Source organism: Penicillium canescens (assembly GCF_028828765.1).
Source record: "Penicillium canescens strain IBT 15451 chromosome Unknown utg000002l_segment0_segment0, whole genome shotgun sequence".
In the NCBI taxonomy this organism is placed as follows: domain Eukaryota; kingdom Fungi; phylum Ascomycota; class Eurotiomycetes; order Eurotiales; family Aspergillaceae; genus Penicillium; species Penicillium canescens.
The window spans coordinates 3,924,661-3,944,108 of NW_026703964.1; the positions used below are offsets into that span (position 1 = coordinate 3,924,661).

General features: G+C 49.6%; 6 protein-coding genes across 6 annotated transcripts; 4 read left to right on the forward strand and 2 right to left on the reverse strand.

Moving 5' to 3' along the window:
• Positions 1-2,590: 2,590 nt before the first annotated feature.
• On the reverse strand, positions 2,591-3,941 carry N7446_002693 (uncharacterized protein; the record flags this gene model as incomplete). Its single annotated transcript, XM_058511442.1, has 2 exons — positions 2,591-3,842; positions 3,889-3,941. The coding sequence occupies 2 exons, from the start codon at positions 3,939-3,941 to the stop codon at positions 2,591-2,593; spliced, it is 1,305 nt and encodes a 434-aa protein (XP_058376978.1).
• A 3,907-nt stretch (positions 3,942-7,848) lies between these two features.
• On the reverse strand, positions 7,849-10,705 carry N7446_002694 (VHS domain protein). The gene is made up of 8 exons (XM_058511443.1): positions 10,556-10,705; positions 10,403-10,490; positions 10,273-10,348; positions 9,927-10,220; positions 9,604-9,875; positions 9,150-9,514; positions 8,533-9,098; positions 7,849-8,475 (listed from the first exon to the last, which is right to left on the reverse strand). The coding sequence occupies exons 1-8, from the start codon at positions 10,620-10,622 to the stop codon at positions 8,275-8,277; spliced, it is 1,929 nt and encodes a 642-aa protein (XP_058376979.1). The 5' UTR covers positions 10,623-10,705; the 3' UTR covers positions 7,849-8,274.
• A 166-nt stretch (positions 10,706-10,871) lies between these two features.
• Positions 10,872-12,104, forward strand: N7446_002695 (ribosome biogenesis TSR3 family protein; the record flags this gene model as incomplete). Its single annotated transcript, XM_058511444.1, has 3 exons — positions 10,872-11,113; positions 11,168-11,304; positions 11,365-12,104. The coding sequence occupies 3 exons, from the start codon at positions 10,872-10,874 to the stop codon at positions 12,102-12,104; spliced, it is 1,119 nt and encodes a 372-aa protein (XP_058376980.1).
• Positions 12,105-13,345: 1,241 nt separating this feature from the next.
• N7446_002696 (uncharacterized protein) lies at positions 13,346-13,567 on the forward strand (the record flags this gene model as incomplete). Its single annotated transcript, XM_058511445.1, has 1 exon — positions 13,346-13,567. One exon carries the CDS (start codon positions 13,346-13,348, stop codon positions 13,565-13,567), a length of 222 nt encoding a protein of 73 aa, XP_058376981.1.
• A 1,762-nt stretch (positions 13,568-15,329) lies between these two features.
• On the forward strand, positions 15,330-16,658 carry N7446_002697 (phosphatidate phosphatase App1 family protein; the record flags this gene model as incomplete). The annotated part of the gene is made up of 1 exon (XM_058511446.1): positions 15,330-16,658. One exon carries the CDS (start codon positions 15,330-15,332, stop codon positions 16,656-16,658), a length of 1,329 nt encoding a protein of 442 aa, XP_058376982.1.
• A 367-nt stretch (positions 16,659-17,025) lies between these two features.
• On the forward strand, positions 17,026-18,955 carry N7446_002698 (uncharacterized protein; the record flags this gene model as incomplete). The annotated part of the gene is made up of 2 exons (XM_058511447.1): positions 17,026-17,714; positions 17,740-18,955. The coding sequence occupies 2 exons, from the start codon at positions 17,026-17,028 to the stop codon at positions 18,953-18,955; spliced, it is 1,905 nt and encodes a 634-aa protein (XP_058376983.1).
• Between the last annotated feature and the right edge of the window lie 493 nt (positions 18,956-19,448).

Consider the following 19,448-nt stretch of genomic DNA (forward strand, 5'->3'; position numbering starts at 1 on the left):
TCATCTTCACATGTTCGCCATGTTTAGCAAAACCAAGATTCAAGAATCATTACCCTAGGTAGAATATAGTCGGACATATGGAAGTCCGAAAACTATAACTTACCGAAATGATCACGTGTCAGCTGAGTTGAGCCCGGACTGAAAGTTACTCAGGCTCCAGTACATAAAAGTACCCGGCAACAGTTCTATACAAAGGCCTAGATAACGATAGCTACCAAATTAAGCCATACCAGCTGACAGTATCCACCCCGCGCCGCCCCCAAATCCTCTAGCCTCACAACGCAAAGCACCCTCCATCTGGGCTGATCAGCTCATCAAAAAAACGCAGGTACGCAAAAACCGAGAGCCAGACCCAGGTCCAAGCCAGAACCCACGAATAAAAAGCCAAACCCAGCAACCATGCACCTTTTGCCGATCAGGGAAGCGAAGGAAATAACCTATCACCAGCTCGAACCAACCCCTTTTCCAAGTTCAATGCCCTGTTTGACGTGCCCGTGCAGGACTACAGGACCAACGGCTCATACGGCAACCCCCACGCCACGAAACCACAAAACCAACTCGTAAGATATCTCCCAACGGGGAAAGTGTAGCACGCCGGATAACCAAATCCAACATATTCCTTCCAATCAGGCGGTTGCAGCAGTGCACGGGGTCTGCAACTGGATCGAACTCGGGCGGGGACCATGGTTTGGGGGCCGGCGGGGAATTGTGGATCGAGCTGATAGGGTTCAGGCGAGACTGGGATTAGGACTTGTATATATTCTACAGTGTTCAGGTTTTTGTTTTCTGTTGCCGTTAGTAGGTGATAGGCTTTGGTTAGTGCTCTCGATACAGGACTCATGCCGAGTCTAGGTAATCGGGCCAATCGGGGCACTCGGTGAATTAGTAGAAAGCTGCAACCTTAACCCCGCAATCTAAGAACTTTCTGCAGCTCGCCCGATTTGGCGTTTTCGTCTTTTTTTATTCTTTCTTTATTTTTTTTTTTTTTTTTTTTTTTTTTTATAATTTTCGTTTCTTTTTTCCGCCCTGGTTGACTTTGGGTTTTGCCTCCTAGTCTCCGACCTGTCAATGCGATGGTTTACCTCTTTGCCTCATCTGGTATACTTTTCGCTAATTTCCATCTATCCACAGGTCGTAGCTTGCCTTGTATTACAAAGTAAAATGGAAGATATGGAATATGGAACTGAATGGAAAAATTGGAATGGGCGATCCTGCACGATCACCGTTGATCCAGGATCTCGGGAACGCCTCATCGCTCATACCCCCCAGGAGCTAAGTTAGCTACCCAACAACAACGTCATTTCAATCCTGCAATCCTGCAGGTCCAACCTACACCAAAATCACACTCTACATATCACATCAGCTACGAACCTTTTTTTTATCGACTAACTAAATCCATATGAATTAAATAATAGAACCCGAGCCTCCGACTTCCAAAACCTAATACCCAACTAAAAAGCCAAAGTAAAGAAGCACAAGACCTCTTACCACAGAATCGAAGCCAGGGGAGGCGAAACGCAGGGAGAGCTCACCTCCCCTCCCGCGAAGAAAGTTCAAAGTCGCAGAAAGTACCTTTGTCCCACACAACGCCCTATCGGTCGACCTGGGAACCATCGGTACGTAGACTCCATATGACATACGCATGACAAAATTAATAAAGGGGGGTATTCCACGGTTTGTCCGTGAGAGTACTTCTGGTTTGACTCTTTGATGGGTAGTATTGATAGAATATACCTCATAGTATCTAGGTCTAAGGCGACATTGCAAGATTCCAACTTGTACTTTTCTTTCTTTTTGCAGTTAGAACTTGTTGCTCTGCGGGTATGAATAGAGTTCCTTAACTCAATGCGGTGCGTACTTCTATCGTCAAATTTACCCGTACATGTAAACCCATGAGTTAATCATTCACATAAACCACTCTCATTGGAAAAATAGGAGAGAAAAAGTAACTTCCAAAGTTACAGTGGAGAAGATAGCCACAGCTAAGCTAGCTGCCAGCTACTAGCTACCTGGCACGGCCCGGTAGAGCACCGAGTCTGGGACCGAGACAGAGACCGAGAGTAAAACACCCACAGTCCACATATGAAAACTGAGATGCCAATAATCGCGCAGGATGAATACCCAGCGAGCATACAGTTGCGTCGATCATCAGTGGGGACATCGCCGGATTAGGGTGTGGATTTGGCGTTGCGCTGATGTTTGCGGGAGTGTCAATGCAACGTCGATCATTTTGTGGGACGGAAATAGAATAGACCAGGGCGAGATTTTCATGAATTGATCTGAATTGTGGCTTTATGTCACTGTGCAAGTAGACTGACTCATGGTAGAGGGGAAAAAATGAAAAAAGGAAAAGAGCAACTTGGTTCGATCGGATACTCCCCCTTCCGCTTAGGTTCACACACAGCAAGTCTGTTCAAAGTATTAAATGAGAGATGGATTTGAAATATGATACAGGAGCGAATATACAAAGCCACAAAATAGTAAAGCCGATATACAAGAAATAAATGAAGTCAAAAAAAAGAAGAAAATAACTACCTGGGTATAGCAGGTATCACTGATCGTAATGGGGCATCAGGAAGAAGAAAAAAAATCAACAAGAAACGCTGGTAAACTCGTCAACAGCGACAAAATCGTCAAAGCCAAACGGCTCGCGATCAGAAAGCGGCACAGTCGAGTTCCCCAAGTGCAAAGCAAACTGACTGAAATCCGAATAATCCGCATCCATCCCCTCATTGGAAACCATAATGCCATCCTCATTTTCATTTCCATTCCCACTCTCCGTCTTGACAGGCGCAGGCATACTCATCTGAGCAGCAACAGCAGTCGGCGACATGGGACTATGAGGCGTAGGACAGAAATCAGGAGTCGAGTGCGTCTCCGCAGAGAGCGCCTCAATCCTAGGCGAGCTAGCGCTCGACGCTGGCATAGCGAAGTGCGTGCTCTGGGTCAGGAGGTGCAGGTTGTGGAAGCTATTACTGGGCTGCGATTGGCCGCGCGAGTGGCTAAGGGTTGGGCCGTGGCCAGAGGGAGTGGGCGTGGGGCCAGTGATGGAACCCGAGTGCGCGACCCGTGGAGCTTGGTGCAGAGGCAATTCCGGCGCGGAGGCTAGTCGGTCTCTGAATTGGCGCTGCATTTGGATGGTGTCGGGCACTGTGGGTTGCTGCATCATGCTTTGCTGCCACATTTGCACTTGGTCGGTGGGGGTTTGGCCCGGGGTGGGGACTTGCTGTTGCATGGCCCAGTTCGGCATTTGGGTGTTCCATGCTGGGGTAGTGGTTTGCTGATTCACGTACTCTGGGATCTGGGCTGAGTTGGGGCCTGTTGAAGGGGTGACCATTGAGTATGGCGCCTCAGAGCCGGGCATACAGGCCATGTAGGAGTTGGCGTTGTTGTCGAAGGATGTTGCTGGCGAGAGGATGTAGCCGTCGCCTGTTGCCAAAGGGCTTCCCATGGAGCTTGAATCTTGCGAGAAGGACGAGCGGATGTTGGTCAGGTCCAGGCTCATTTTGCGAGGGCCACCATCCGCTGATGGGCGGGGTGTATAAGTGCTCGCTCGGCGGTTGGCGATTGAAGATCCAGGAGACGGACGATTACCAAAGGCTGCTATCAGATGGCGGTGGAACTGTTGTTCGATTTGCATGTTCTGAGCTTGCAGCATGCGGATACGCTTCTCTGCGTAGCGCTCGTCGACTTCCTCATACATGGCTTCTCTTTCGACAATCTCCTTGGTGATGTGAAAGCCCTTGCCTGTGCGTTTCTTGTGCAGCATAGAGGCCCTGTTGGCCGATTCTAGCCGTGCATCCAGGCTGCGATCTTTTCGCCGCGACGCAGCGATAAAGGCTCTAGTATATGGTTAGCAAGGTCTTGTATCAATTGGAAAGTACATACCTCTCCTGATTCTCCTCCCGCGAGCGGGGGATCGGGGTGATATCGGCGTCCATAACTAAAGGCAGTATAGATGTGCAGAAAAGAATATGTACGGGCGGGGGCACTTAAATATAGAGGGGCAGGTGTCAGGCCCTCTCTAAGCTTAGGACCAGAACCATGGATTTCAGACGATCATAGTTTGGCTACTTAAAAACCTTCGCCCACCGCGATCCATGGTTGGCTCTTGCCCTCTTTACTAACGTTCCAGCCTGCGACTACCAATACGAGTACCATTCGCGGGCCTCCCTGCGCCGCCCCCCGGATACTTCTTCCTGTGCAGGTAAGCTGCAGATTAATACCCCGTTTTGTTGAAATGAGTCTAGACTTCAATTTATCAAGATCTGAACTTGGAAAGTGGGGGGTTACTCCAGATCTGTTATGTTACCGTAAAGCCCAAAAAGCCCTGCAGATCAAGCGTTAACCGTTGATCCCTACCTATTCTTACATTTCTGTTACTTTTCCTCTGACTTTTTTTCCTATCTCGCAGAGCCAACCAAATACTACTGTAGGGTGCTCTGGCACACGTGATAGCCGGATCGGGCTTTCGCTTGGAGCCGCACCCTTTACACGATGTTGAAGAACCCAAGGCAATCTCAATATTCGATAGGTTGGACCTGCATCACCTCCGATCGGATCTGCCGTAGTCTATTCTCTCGGAGATATGCATCGATCGACGATCCTCGACGGACAACGGTCGGCCATGCATCTTACGATCATCACCTGCCTATAAGAGTAGTGAGCGCGAGTTTTAATCAATGGATCCATTCCCATGTTCTGTCTTACGGCATTGCCGAGGGTTCTCGTCTATCTAACGGTGTACTTCCGCGTACTGGTGAATACCCGGGACGTCTTCCAAGGCGACATCATTCAGCCTAAAGGTTCTCCATTTGCACCGCCACTTGGATCAGGAGATGTTGGACCTGCAGGCGTATCTAGCCAGGTCTAGCCGAAGATTGGAGAAGGTGCTGGGGTCCATTGTAAACCGGAGTAACTTTTCTACAGCAACTCTCTGGTATATGGTTGGTCGCAGTTGACCCGGCCACTCAGCCCTGCGAGACAGAACTTGACCTCGGTTCTAGTAAGCCATGTTCAGCTCAGCTACCTAATACAGCCTAACAGTCCATGGAGAGTACCAACGCCATATCGAGGCCAAACTCTCGAGGCACGCCACCGGTCTAGCCCTCCTTATCGCTTATCGTCCGGCCGAAACTAAGCCACTTCAGGCAATTGCCACTTGGACTTAAAGAACATAACAAATGTTGTAGTATTGGCAGTTTGAGGGCATTTATGTTCTAGATCTGACCTTTAAAGCTACATGAACTGCTAAATTGCAATTATCTCGGCTGGACTCGGCAATCCAGCCGATCGATCCCACCGATCTTACAACGCTCAAGCATTGGTTTTCGGTCTCGATGCATGCACTACGCCGCAGTAGACGGTTAATAGGTCGAGTGTGGCTCCATCTGTCTCAATTTTCAGCCATATCGCTTGACAAATTCCTTCGTAATAATCCAGCCACATGCTTAGGGCGCAGAGGCCATGTGAAAACGGACATGGGGTGTTCTAATTGGCTCATCCTATCTATACATGTCTATCTCAGCTGTACTAAATACAGTATCTCGTCTATTCACCCAGCCAGCACCAGGCATTCCCTCAAGGGCTTTCTGGGCTGTTATAGTCACTCGTGATATGCCCTGTCTACAACACGCCAACACCACATGTCACACCGCCATATCCAAGCCCTCATCTCACCCGCACCACCGACTAACTTCCAAGAGAAACCACCTAATCTAATCCCTCGGAACCTCAAACCCTCTCAAAAAGCCTGCCAATCTCCTCAATGCCCAGGCCCCTCAATGCTCCAAGGATCCCATCAACAACGACCCCCTCCAACCCCTCCCTCCGTCTCAAATAAACCTCAATACCCGCTGGCGCGAAAACCGTCTTCGCAAAATAAGTCATAACCCACTCATTCCCATCGTCAGCACGCCCCAAGCCAAGACACTCCCAGGGGGAACTAGCAATGACAACCAAACGCCCCTCTCCCCTCCGCGCCAATCCCATGCTCCAGTAGCACCGGGCGTTGGCGTATCAATCCCACGCATAGATTTTAGTTTTGAGGAGTTAATACCCTGATATTGGACTAGGTCGTCGAGCTTGGCTATCCCGCTTGGTGAGGGGGCAGGGGCCTGTAGGTTTTTTCATGTTGCGTTTGTTTTTCCGGAGGGGAGGCTGGTGTGGGTTACATGCCAGGTTCCTGTTAGGAAATTGTTTGTTGGTGGGATGCATTTGTAGTAGTTTGGTATGTATTGGATGTATTGGATGCGATGGTTGATGGTGGTTGATAGGGGAGTGTGCGATAAGGTACACGTTGGGTGATCGCTACCCGACGTGGTTGAGATGTCAACAATATCGTGTATAGGATATTAGAGGTCTACTGGTGTTTTACTGGTATGCTTTAGTTGTTTTGGCTCGAGGGATACTGTATCATATCATTAGGGCTGTAAGTGTAGATGTACAGATGTTTAGTAGAATAAAAGAGGAGCAAGGGAAATAGATCCTATAGAAGCTTATGCATATCTGAAACAAAATGAGGGGAAACGGTGGCGCAAGCTTCAACATCCCTGTCATTATGCGTTGGCACTATACTATCTAGTTGCATACAAGGCGTGCCATAGCCCGGCGCTATCTGGGTCCACGTAAGTATACAGTCAAGAATATTGGGAGCTGTAGTTCGCACAGCTCTTCGACCTGTCTCTAGAACAACGATGGTTATACAATTATCAGCAAGATATAGCGGTACAGTGTACACTGCTATTTTGCTAGAATCGGACTTTTCGAAACCCCCTCGAAATTGCCAAGGAATGGAATAAAAGGGTTGGAGGTCGGCCGTTTTGATATGTATACAAGCGACGTGAGAGACCATTGTTTCTCCCAAAGCTTTGGGCTGCAACAATTACTTTGTGTCTCTGCAAGCTACTCATCATACAAGTACCCGCAATGTAATAATCAATGTCCCATACTGATACAATGCTCTCCAACCTGTAAGCTTATCTACGCATAAGCAAGAGAAGACGAAGATGATAATTTGCTGAGGGAACTATGTACCCTCCATGTCCTCCTGATGGCAGCCATCCGTGTCCCGATACCATGTCGCATACCCTTCCTGCCTGTCTCAATCGTAGAACTGGTCAGACTCGCTCTCGAGCCTTCTCTGCAGTGTCTCTCTCATCACGCCTCCATCCACGCTGCGTTGTTCATGCTGATGGACAAACAGGACGTCATACATCTCCAGCTTAGTGCTTCCACGCTGCATGTTGTTGCGAGTGGATAGCCTCGTCAAGCAAATAAATTGAAACAGAGAGAGCAAATACATTCTGCTAGATACTATAATAGGCTATTCTATACAGTACAATTACATTCCGATCCTTCCCAGACCCACACCTTAAAATCAATCCTAACCCACACCCTCTACAGTACCCACAAGAGTGAGACAGAGACCGGAGAATAATCGGAATCACTTCTCCTCAGGCTCGACAAACATCAATATACCCGGCCGATCATTTGGATGATCCAGGTCGTTTCGTTCCGCCGCTATAGCATTCATCTGATGTATGAGTCGGAATACCAAGGCTGTGACCTGAACGGCGTGATTGTATACCATGAAGGGAATTCGTTACTGGGGAGGTGATAAGTGCCGATGGGGTCATATTTCTCCGCGGGTTTGATCTGATTTCTAATATTTTGGGTTCGCGGTAGTATAGGTATGTGACTGTGGTAGAACTAGCTTTTTGGTTCTTTGCGAGTTGTGTCGGGTTCACTTGGGTAGGAAGTGATTAGGGTTGGGGTACATGTATATAACAGTTGCCGAGGTCTCTGTATGTTGCTTTGTACTATCTAACAAGTGAGGGTTCAATAGGACCCTACGATACTTGCTAACTCGCTAATCCTATTAGCGTTCAAATGTTGGTAGGACCTCTACCGAAACTTAATGTAACGAATCTTTCAAACATTTTCCTCCGCCTTTCTCAAGCGAGTAAGTAGTACAGGTAATGAAAGCTTGATCTTCTTTATAAACAGCATGAATAAGGACGCTAAGTTCTCAATGGGCGGAAAGCCAAGTGGGGGGAAAACACATCAAGAGCAGGGGGAGGTTGCCGTGGGGCTGGAAGCAGAGCAGCAAGTTGCAGTACTGAAACCAGACAGGACCGAAAGCAATGCAACATCTAAACAGGATGCTGTCTGCTCGGTTCTTCCGAGCCTACTTCGGACCGCTCTGGGCCCGTACGGCGGATCGAGCTAGAGCATAGACAAAATTAAGACCTGATTTTGTGGTCCGCAGTTTGTCTAGGAGATGCCTAGAGGTGGCACCATGCCCTGTTCCTCGCGGGCCTCGCCACCAAGCTTGTAGGACACCTTGAATCGGATTTTCACCGAATTGCCCTTTCCTGCATCGATGCCGTCCATGAGCATTTCTTGCTGGACGCCGTTCTGCTGTCCGGGGGCAATGTCTCGGCCTGATTGCGGGCGGAGTTGTAGGGTGTAGGACTAGAGATTGTTAGTAACTCATTATGAGGAATGAGGAAGAAAGAGACTGTAGCTTACCTTCTCCACAGCAACCTGGAAGTGGAGCTCTCCAATGGGTTGGCTGGTTGGGTTTGAGAAGACGGCCACAACGTGGATTTGACGTGGCTGGTTTGGCACTCTGCGCGCAGCAAAGTCAACGAGAAGCTGGGAGTTGAGAACTTGGATCTTGTTTGTCGTGGGGAGTGCATTGCTGGCTGGCAGGGAAGAAGCGAAATCCCACTCATCATCAGCTTCGGCCTTCGCGGCCTGCCGCGCCGGCTGCGGTGACGAACTGGGACCTCCGACCAGATCAAGCAATGACGAGGAGGCTGGAGCTGGATGGCTTTGCGCTGAGGGCGGTTGGAATGGACTAGATCCCGCCCTAGGACTGGCAGAGACGAGCGATGCAAATGGATCGGCTGGCGGCGGGGTTGCCGTGGACTGGGCTTGGGGTGATGCCCTCATGGCGGGTGTTGGAGATTGAGAAACAGGTCGCGAACTGTTCATGGAAGCAAGGATATCATAATTAGGTTTGAACGATGCTGGCATCTGCTGAGGCTGTGTGATAGGCGGTGTTGAGCCTGCTGGCAGGGATGGGAAATTGTCTGCAATACTGTTAGTGACAAGGATTGGGATTTGCAATGGGCATTACTTACTGGAAGGTCCGAGGGAGATACCACCGCCGGGAGAGGGGGCTTGTTCACCTAGTGAAAGGCCGAGAAGGTCATTCTCCAAGGAGCTACCACCCTGGGATAGGCCGGCCTCGTTACCGTTAGAACTTGGTTGAGGCTCTGGGTCAAAGTCGATAAGAGAGAGCTCGTTGTTGGCATTTGTGGAAACTCCAGTCGTAGTACCGAGTGTTCCTTTAGGAATCCTAGCTGCGGCATCCAAATCACCCTTCTTAACCAACTTATACCGCTCGATTGTGCGGTGTATGCTGTCGTTAATCTCCAGCAGCTTGTGAACGGCCTCGGGGTCTTCCGATTCCTCTTCGCACATCTTCTGGATCTTGGGGTGGGCACTTTGCAAAGCGTTCGCAAGCTCCTAATCGAGATAGGATGTTAGAGTCGATACTATTGTAAAATAGCATGTATTGGTTAGATCACGCACCTCGAACACGTCGCCTTCAGGGAGAGCTTCCCCAGGCTGTTGGTTTTGTAGCATCTCCTCCAAAATTTTAGCTTTTGCTGCACCTTGGACACTTCTTCCGCCGCCTTGGCCCGATAATCGGTCTTGTGCCGATTGTCGAAACCAGCCATAACCTTCATAAGCCGGTTGGCTTCCTGAAGGTCGGCAGGGGTGCCCCTGCGAATCAGCTCTTGGAGCTTAGCAGATTGCGCCTCCTTCTCTTCCTCCTCCATCTCATCAGCCGAGCGGAGATTCTAGAACTGTTAGCTCAATCTTGACGTAATAACAAGATCCGGTGCACATACATCACTCGGGTTCAAGACAGCAGCATCCTCTCGGCGTACCTCCGGGAACATGTAGCCCTTGTACAGCAAAAGACGATGCATGTCCCGAATGAAACCCAAGTCCTCCTTGTAGCGCGATGTTTGGCAGATAGTCTGGCGCCACTCCTCGATCGACTCCAAGATGCGGTGCTGGACCCGGGAGGGTCGCATAGGCGGCCGCTCGGGGAACCTGCGAACCAATTCATTCAGGAACTCCTTTGTGCTGATCTGGAGATGGAACGGGTATCCGCAGTTCTTGACGCAAATGTCGAGTAGCTATTGCTGGTCAGTCTCCTTGCGCCAGCTGTCATTTGAGCTCCCCACGTACCGCCAAGGCTAGCAACGCGACATTCTGGTTTCGGGAATTGATAAGATGAACGATGTCGAATGCCGATTCTCGAGGTCTATGAGAACGTTATGAGTATGCGCATCCCTGCCAACATTGGTGTCCAACTCACGCATTGCCTTTCTTGGAGTTGATTAGGTCTGCAACTTCGAGGTTCAGGGCCAGGTTGGGCTCGTAGTTCTGGGGATCGCATGCATTTCCTGGAAAAAAGCATATATTAGCTTAGATTCTTCTATATTTCTTCCAGTTCATGATCAATACTCACGGATTGCCCGCTGCAGCGGCGAAAACCCCGGCTCAGGGTAGGCCCCGAAGCGGTCCCTAGCCGCCATTCGTGCTGAGGCAGCCTCCAGGATGGCGGTATGAATAGGAATAAGAAACAGAGATCGAAGAGAGAGACGAAGTTGGGGAAGATGCAATCGAGCAATGCGATATGTGTACAATGATGGGGGGGCTGAGGCGGGCGGAGAACCCGTTAGTTTGCACGTGTGGCTCTTGTGCTTGGCCTTGATCTTTTTTCCTTCTTTCGCGACTCCAGTTGACTTCAATTTGCATTGATTAACAGTTATTTCTCACATACAATGGTCCGCCACAAGAAAGACAACTTCTCGCGAGGAGGCAAGAAATTCAACCCCCGCCCTAAGCCAGTGCCCCGCGGCAATGAAGATACTGAGGGTGCTGTCTCGTCGCGGCCAGCCTACAAGGCCGCTTGCTGGGATATGGGACACTGCGACCCCAAGCGATGCTCCGGCAAGCGATTGATGAAGCTGGGATTGATGCGGGATCTCCATATTGGCCAGCGCCACCCCGGCGTGATCATCTCGTAAGTTTCGCATCGCATTTTTCTTGGCTAAAAATACTAACGACCCACGGCCAGTCCAAATGCAAAGCGGATCGTTTCTCCTGCAGACAAGGAGCTTATGGAACAACACGGTGCGGCAGTGGTCGAATGCTCCTGGGTGCGCGTCCAGGAGGTGCCTTGGTCGCGGATTGGCGGAAAGTGCGAAAGACTCCGTATGTGATTCAGTCGGACACCTACGAGGCTTATTGAAAGCTGACTATTCTGGCGCACAGTTCCTTACCTTATCGCCGCCAATACGGTCAACTACGGCAAGCCATGGCGTTTGAACTGTGTCGAGGCGCTCGCCGCCTGTTTCGCTATTTGTGGCCGTCTAGAGTGGGCTGAGGACCTCCTCAGGCATTTCAGCTACGGACAATCTTTCTTGGATATTAACTCAGAGCTTCTTAAGCGCTACGCCGCTTGCGAAACCGAGGAGGATGTCAAAAACACAGAGACAGAATGGCTTGCCAAGATCGAACGGGAATATGAAGAAAACCGCGCAGACGGAGGCGACGATATCTGGACTACTGGAAACACCAACCGGTTACCGGCACGGAACTCTGACGATGATGATGACGACGACGACGAAAGCGGAGAAGAGGGCAGCGAAAAAGAAGGAACCGATCAGGAGGAAGAGGAAGACAAAGACCCATTTGCGATTTCCGATGACTCCGAAGACGAAGAACAAATGGCAGAGATTCGTCGCAAAATCCTCAATTCGAAGTCTTTCCAGAACCCAGAAGCCGAGGAGAAACAACAACCCGAGAAAATCGCTCGTCCTGAGCAGCTGTACGTTGACTCGGATGCTGAGTCTGGCTCTGCAGGAAGCGAGGATGAAGCATTTGACAACATCATCAATGCGACTACGGTCACTGACCGCACCGGAATCAAAGCAATCCAGCAGCGGAAAGGAAAAGAAACCGTCACCGCCTCGTTCTCTCGGACCGAACTTTCTGCACCTAAGAGATGGTGAGGGAATATCGTTTTCCTGGATTCATCCATATAAGTTGAAATTCTATGATCAGCCCACAGTCTTGGGAGCAAGGCATCCAAACACCCGACAGAGAAACACTCATATCAGATGCGCTGGGTCCGCTTATTCGAGAACTGGGTCGCCAGGCCACCGAACATGGCCCAGCCCCATTCCAGTCTGAAAGATTTGTCTCCGCCCAAAAGCGCTTCCAATCGGACAATTCAAGCGTCTACTACAATTTCCTACTCGCAAGTGCGTCAACTCCGTGACTACCAGCACATGCACACCTGGAGGTAGCATTGCTGTGAACCTCTAAAATTGCATATTTTATGATTCATGTCCCCGATATTTTCTCAAGGTGCCTCATGTATGGCAAACGGCTTGGGAAATAAACCGAAAAGTTCATAGGTTCATTAAATTCGATCAGAATTCTCTTTGGTGCAGTTGCTAGTTATAGTTCGATATGCGATCCCGAAGAGTACAATTGCGCACTATAGGAACCGGAGCAACACCATCCTCCCCAATGACTCAGTGACTCAGTTCTTTACTTGACCCTCCCTTTACTTTTCGTCCGCCTCCTACTCTTACTATCACCTTTCATAGCATTTACACTCAAACTAGCGCACTACAACACAAAATGCCTACTGAATTCTTGCCTTGTGATGCTGTCAACAGGACAGCTGGCCTAGGACAGCATGGAGCAGAGGCTTTTTTCCAGCTAAAGGAGCAGCAAGCAAAGTTTGAATGCGAACTCGAGAAAGAAGGGAAATGCAGGCCCGCTTTACGAGACGACATGGTGAAACGTTAGATTCGGTCTATACCTACATTGAATGGTTGAGCGATCCGCTACATGAAACTTACTATCATGGAAACTTGGACCACACCTGGGAGCCTATTGAGACTATGCAAGATGAGATGGAAGAAAAAGCGCCAGCCTTGTTGGAGGAGCCTGAGGAACAGAACAGAACGATTTCTGATCTGCGAGGATCTCAGGGTGTCTTTCTCTCGTAGTTCAAAGAACAAAACGAGAAGATGAATTCTCAGCTCGACAGCCAGATCTCTAGCCTTACTGACCAAAACGCAAAGCTGGCATCCAAGCTGGGAGAACAGACCAAGTTGACAAATGCGCTGAAACAACAGGGCAAGCTAAAACAGGCCCTTCACGAGCCCTGTGTGCTAATGATTGATGGGCTCGAGTACCAACAAGAGCTAACCGGCAACGTAAGACATTTGAAAACAACATGCACCTGTTTGAAGCAAGCCACAATGATGTTGTTAACATGTTTGAAACAATGGAGACTTGGATATCTGGAGATCTCGAGCCGCTGATGCTTCAAGACGAAGACGATAGTCTACGATTCACGCTAGAGGAGGCCGAGATCTTGCCCTTGGGTTGTGACCGCCCACCAACTGTCCGTGCCCTTTCAAGCAAGTTCGATAAACAGGCCAAGAAGATCCATTAGCAGAAAATCAAACTTTTCGGTCAAAAGCGAGAGCTTAGTGAGCAGGAAACTCGATTCCAACTACAAGAAAGGGCCTTGTATAGACATTCAAACGAGACTGAGCAGCAGACGAAGAAAATCGAAAAACAAACATTGGAAATTGACTACAGGAAAGCAAAACTCGAAGGCATTCTCCTCGTTATCCTAGCCTTTGACAAGGATGGCTCGATTGATCCCATATCCCAGGATCCCCAACGCCACCAAAACCTGATCAAGAAAGCAAGTCACAAAATCAATCCTTTCGAATACTAACTCTACAATACCAGACAGGAGGTTTTCTGCGCGTATCTCTAGAGGGATGATGTTATCAGCGCAGAAGCCGCTCACAGCATGGTCGATACCAGACGACGACAGATCACTGCGTGCACATGTCAGAGATCGATGCACGAATGTTCCGACGCAGAATGGACGACTGGTCCCGCTGTTTGCTAGCTTTTCGTGCCGATACTTCACGTTGTATCAAGGTCTTTCTCGTTGTTCTTTAGTAACTTCATCTACCTTAGGAGATCACGCGATTACCCCTGTAATCTAATAGGGTGCTAGCGTGGGTTTGTACAAAGTAGGATTATTTGCATGAGGGTGTATTCTGTATGATCTGCGTGTCGTTAGCATATCAATCTTACAGATATAGAGTTGCGGAGATATAAGTATCCTATGCAAGGGGTAACGGGATGGTCTCTACGATTTGGGCTTGAACTTAGACTAAGTCTATTCAAAAGAGATATACTGATACAAGAACTTGATATTCTATTCGCTAATTTCACCTGAATACTCCATGCCGCCAAGATACTATGTGAATATCTTGTTCCCCTTAGGTCACATGGTATCTCGACCTCATGGCCAAATCATGTGTAATTTTCTCTGTGTAACTCGGCTTGGCTACTTGGCTTCGGAGTCATGTTTGCGAAATATCAAGTTTACACCGTTTATCCCAAAACCATGACGATCGTTGACGTATACTGTAGGTATCAGGTGGGAACTGCAGGTGTGGGCACGAGGGGTCGAGGGGGTTCATGCAGGATGTTACCACGAACCGAACCATATGCAGGGTATCGATGCATGTCTATTCCGGAAGATCTTATGGGATGCATGGTATATGAGCGATGTATAGTCCAACTCGCGGCATTTTAGTAGTCATCTAAATATCTATTAATATCCATGGATTCTCTAAAGTCGGCTATTATCATTACTTTTTGCAAGTTTCTAAGTTATTGTTATTCCTCGGCTTGGCCCGTCAACATCCAAAAACACAACAATCTCCCAAGTCTCCCAAGCCAACTAACAAATAGAGGCAGTGCTTGCAGACAGGCCAGATCAGCACCTGAGGGCAAACTCAGCCCTACTGCCAAGCACCCCGCAACGGGTGACCCGATCGACTGATACGCAGTCACCAGGGTCAAACGTCATGTTCACTGCCTCAATACGAGTGCCTTGCTTATGATTATGAGCCTTGAGATCAGGCGGGATGGAGGCTCCCAACCACTTCCAAAGTTAGACTAACGTTAGATCGTCAGCGAGCGGGGCTATATGATCAGCGTTCTCCCCTGATGAGTTTCTGACGCCTATCAGTTCGCTCTAGCATGTGCTATTTAGCTCTCGGGGATATTCCTTGGGATTTTTCATCTTTCATACCATCTACTTGCATATAAACTGCTGGGATTCGAACCACTATCCCCTTCAGACGACAGTATCATATCATCAGCAGCCTATCAACAAACCCATAATGGCGCACGACCAAGAAGAGCTCTCGGTCGCCGGCACCCATCACCGTCACCACAACCACAACCACAACCACAACCACAACCATGAACATGAACATGAACATGAACATGGACATAACCATGGCTCCCCACGGTCCTCCCCAGACCGCCCACCCCCAGCACGCCGCAGCTCAACAATAATAAGCTACATCACCTCCTTCCTCGGCACAAAGAACCCACTCGCGCGACCAGCAGACCCACACAAGAACACAGTGTGGCTACTAGATAACACAGCCTACCAACGCACCACATACAACAAACACAACGAAGTCGTATCCAAAACCTGGCACGCAGAGGTCGTAGCCTGCATCTTCGAAAAAGGCGGCCGAAAAGACGTCGGCAAAGTCGTCGCCGCAATAGCAGACTACATCGGCCTAGATGGCGAACTAGGCAGCACAGACGAGCACGAAATACGCCGACGAATCGAACACCGCGTGCAGCCATTCCTGGATCAGGTGTCTCCGTCGCGGACTATCACGCTGCATGTGCCTATTAGCCGACGCGGGCAATGGCATGAACTGGGCCCGTCCGATCGGAATGGGATTGTTAGTCAGAGTGTTCAGCTTGGGGATGGGGACGTGGGTCATATTCACGATGGGACGGTTGTCAGGCCGCGGTTGTATGATTTCGGGGGCAGGAGTGTGTCGATGAATACCACGTTTGCGAGGCCGCATGGGTGGTTGGTTATCTCCGATATTGACGATACGATTAAGCGGACGATGACACTTGAGCCGACGGGGATTATTCGGTCGACGTTTGTTGATGAGCCGGAGGTTATTAGTGGCATGCCTGAGTTTTATCGGTGGGTTGATGGGGAGTTAGGGGCGCCGGCTTGGTTTTATTTGTCTGCGTCGCCTTATAATCTTTATACTTTTTTGCATAAGTTCTTGCGTGAGCATTATTGTGCTGGGACGCTGGTGTTGAGGGATTATTCCTGGATGGATATTACTGGGTTGATTCGGTCTTTTACCGAGAAGACGCAGGAATATAAGGTTGATCGCATGGAGAAGATTCAGGGCTGGTTCCCGCGCAGGAGGGTGCTTTGTATTGGAGATTCGACGCAGAAGGATCCTGAGGCTTATGCTGAGATGTATGAGCGGTATCCTGGGTGGGTTCAGGCTATTGCTATTCGCAAGGTTACTGATGTGGCTCATATGGAGGAGAAGAATGAGCCAGCGAGGTTTGAGAAGGCTTTTGAGAATGTGCCGGATCATGTCTGGACGGTCTTTGAGGATCCTGAGGAGTTGTATGCGTTTGTTGATAGGCTTGGTTTGGAGGATCAGGATTTTTAGTTTGTTTCTATTTTTTGTTTGAGTTTTCTAATTAGCAGTTGTTTCTGCATTAATTCAAAATTGGCTATCAAATATCATCGTGAAGTGACAACCTCAACTGAGCCCTAAGTCATCCAAGAGACATACGAGGCAGCGCCACCCATTCTCTTCCTACCACACAATCCAATTGGAAATGGATTATACTATATCAGAAATATTATAAGCAATCGCATTGATCGGAAGTATCAAACAGTGGCAACGCTGAGCTAAGCCCTACATACGTCAAGATTAGGAAATAGCCCTGAATCTATAGACCAAAAGGCAAACTCTCAACATCAAACCAACAAACCCACCAAATACAAACCAAAATAACCAGAGAACCGCCAAAATGCACAACCAAGCCAAAATATCCACAAGTCTACACCCAAACATCCCAACAGACATAAACCCAGCAAAGCGCGCATCAACCGCAATCCCAAACGACAACCCATTCACACCGCTCACAATGCGAGCTCTCTACTTCACACCCCAAGGGACAACAAAAGACCTCCCGGACAGCACACAAGGCGACGGTAAATCGCTCGACGAAACCAAAACCACCATCCGCAAACACGGCTCGGGTCTAGTCCTGGACACAAGCTTCCCAACACCACAACCCTCAGCCCACCAATACCTCCTCAAGGTCCGAACAGCAGCCTTCTGCCACGACGAAATAAGGCTCGCCTCGGCGCTGAATCCGCAAAAGACAACACCCCAAATCCCACTGCATAGTCTCTGCGGCACGGTTATCAGTACACCCCGCGAAGACGACGACCGGGATGAAGGTCCACGCTTCCGGATCGGAGAGGTGGTCTTTGGGTTGTTGAGTTATACGCGGGACGGGGGCGCGGCGGATTATGCGGTTGCGTGTGAGGCGGAGTTGGCGCTTAAACCGGGCAATATTACTGCAGCTGAGGCGGCGGCGTTGGCTTTGCCTGCGCTCACGGCTTGGCAGGCGCTTTTTCGATATGCGGGGCTTGATCCGGATGTTCCTGGCGGTTTGGATGAGGATGGGGATGCGGGGGGGGAATGGGACTGGTCGGTGGACTTGGCATGAGTCCAGGAAGAATACTCTTGCCAATGATCCTGCTTATGGGTTCGGGAAGTTTACGGGCCATGGGAGTGGGGTTAGAAATGGGAATGCTGTTGGCGGGGATGGGAGGAATGAGTTTCATGGGAGTGCTGTTGATGCCAATTTTAAGGAGCAGCGTGGGAGTTTGGGGAATGATTTGGCCAGTGGTGGTGGAAGTGGGAGTGGTGAGAATGGGCACTGGGTTTGGCAATGGAATCGCCGTGGTACGATTCTCGCTGGCAATGGGGGCAAGAATAATCACATGCCTCTTGCCCCTGGCTCTGGCGCTGGCGCTGGTTCTGGTTCTGGCAGAGTGAGCAGCACCCCGACCCCGGACCTAGATAGACAACGCCGCAACACGCTCCAAAACCTGACGAGTAGCAATGCACGTCGTGGCAGTCTGTTCAGCCTGATCAACGGACATCGCGAGAGTCAATCCAGCGCCAATCGGAATGGCAGTGGCAACGAAAGCGGCAATACCCTACTAAACCTGGTCAACGGCAATGGAAGCCGAAACGGTCAATCAAGTGGCAGTATCACGAGAAGGATCAGTGACAGTATCAGCGGCAGTATCAATGCAACCAGAAGGAATTCAGACCCATCGATCAGACTATTGATCACAAACGCTCGAGACAACGAAGTCGGCCGCATCGCAGTCCAACTCCTACGAGCAGAGACACTATTCCCAGCCACAGTCCGGCCCTGGATCTGTGTGACCTGCACCAAAGCCGAAGAAGAGATCATCAGACAAGAGTGGGACGTTGACGGGGTAATCGTGATTCCGCATCTACCTCTTCCAGCCGAATGTGATATCGGGGGCACGTTCAAGTGCCAGCGCTGGCCGCCTGTTGATATCGTGCTGGACTGTACTGGCGGCGAGGTATTCCGGCAAGCGCATGCTCCCCGCGTCATTAAGAACTACGGGGCAGTGATGACTGTTGTAGAGGCGCGGTGTGCGGATCAGCCTCTTTATCCTGCTGAGCGGGATATCCTCGGGCATCGGAAGAGGGGGATCAAGACTCGGTTTGTTCCTCCTAATCCGGATGGGGAGGCTATGGCGCGCATTGCGGATTTGGTGGAGAGGAATCTTGTTCGGGGACAGGAGGATACTGTTGTTGATCTTGAGAGGGCGGTTGATCTTTTGGCTGGGATGGCTGCTGGGACTGCCGGGAGTCGGAAGGGGAGGATGATGGTTGTTAGGCTTTAATGCCGGTTCGGCTGGGAAGGCTGCTGCTGCTGCTTCTTAGAAAGTTTGTGTTCAATCTTTTTGGTTTTGATTTTTCTTTTGGTATATTGAGATATCGAGAGTAACTGAAAATATTGAAAAGTAGCAAGTAACGATTCTGAAGAAACGCGTCAAATCAAGCTGGGGTTGTGCACCAATCTGGAACGCCGAACAAGCTCACCGATGGCGGGCTACTTACTCGAAGAGACTTGTAGAGGATCATTGTAAAGCTGTTCCACAGTGAGCCTTGATCCACAGTCTCAGGTAAGAGAGCAAATTCAAGAAAAGAAAAGAATAAAACAGGAGAAGAAGAAAATCAAGGTTGATAAGATATCCCACCCAAGGATGAATTTTGACTCAAAAGTTCCTTTGAAAACGATGCTCTGCCCAAGTTCCAACCCATAGGATGACAAACTACATGAGTGAATAGAAAAGAAACCGAATCCCTGGGTAGCGTGCGAACCTCAGTTGGGAC

Bases quoted from the DNA above. Each gene is read 5' to 3' on its own strand.
- N7446_002694 (XM_058511443.1), bottom strand. From the start codon at position 10,622: ATGGCGGCTAGGGACCGCTTCGGGGCCTACCCTGAGCCGGGGTTTTCG. The intron at 10,221-10,272 runs GTACGTGGGGAG...GACCAGCAATAG, and splicing joins TCGCGTTGCTAGCCTTGGCG to CTACTCGACATTTGCGTCAA. The intron at 8,476-8,532 runs GTAAGCTACAGT...AACAATCTCTAG, and splicing joins TCCAGGTTGCTGTGGAGAAG to TCCTACACCCTACAACTCCG.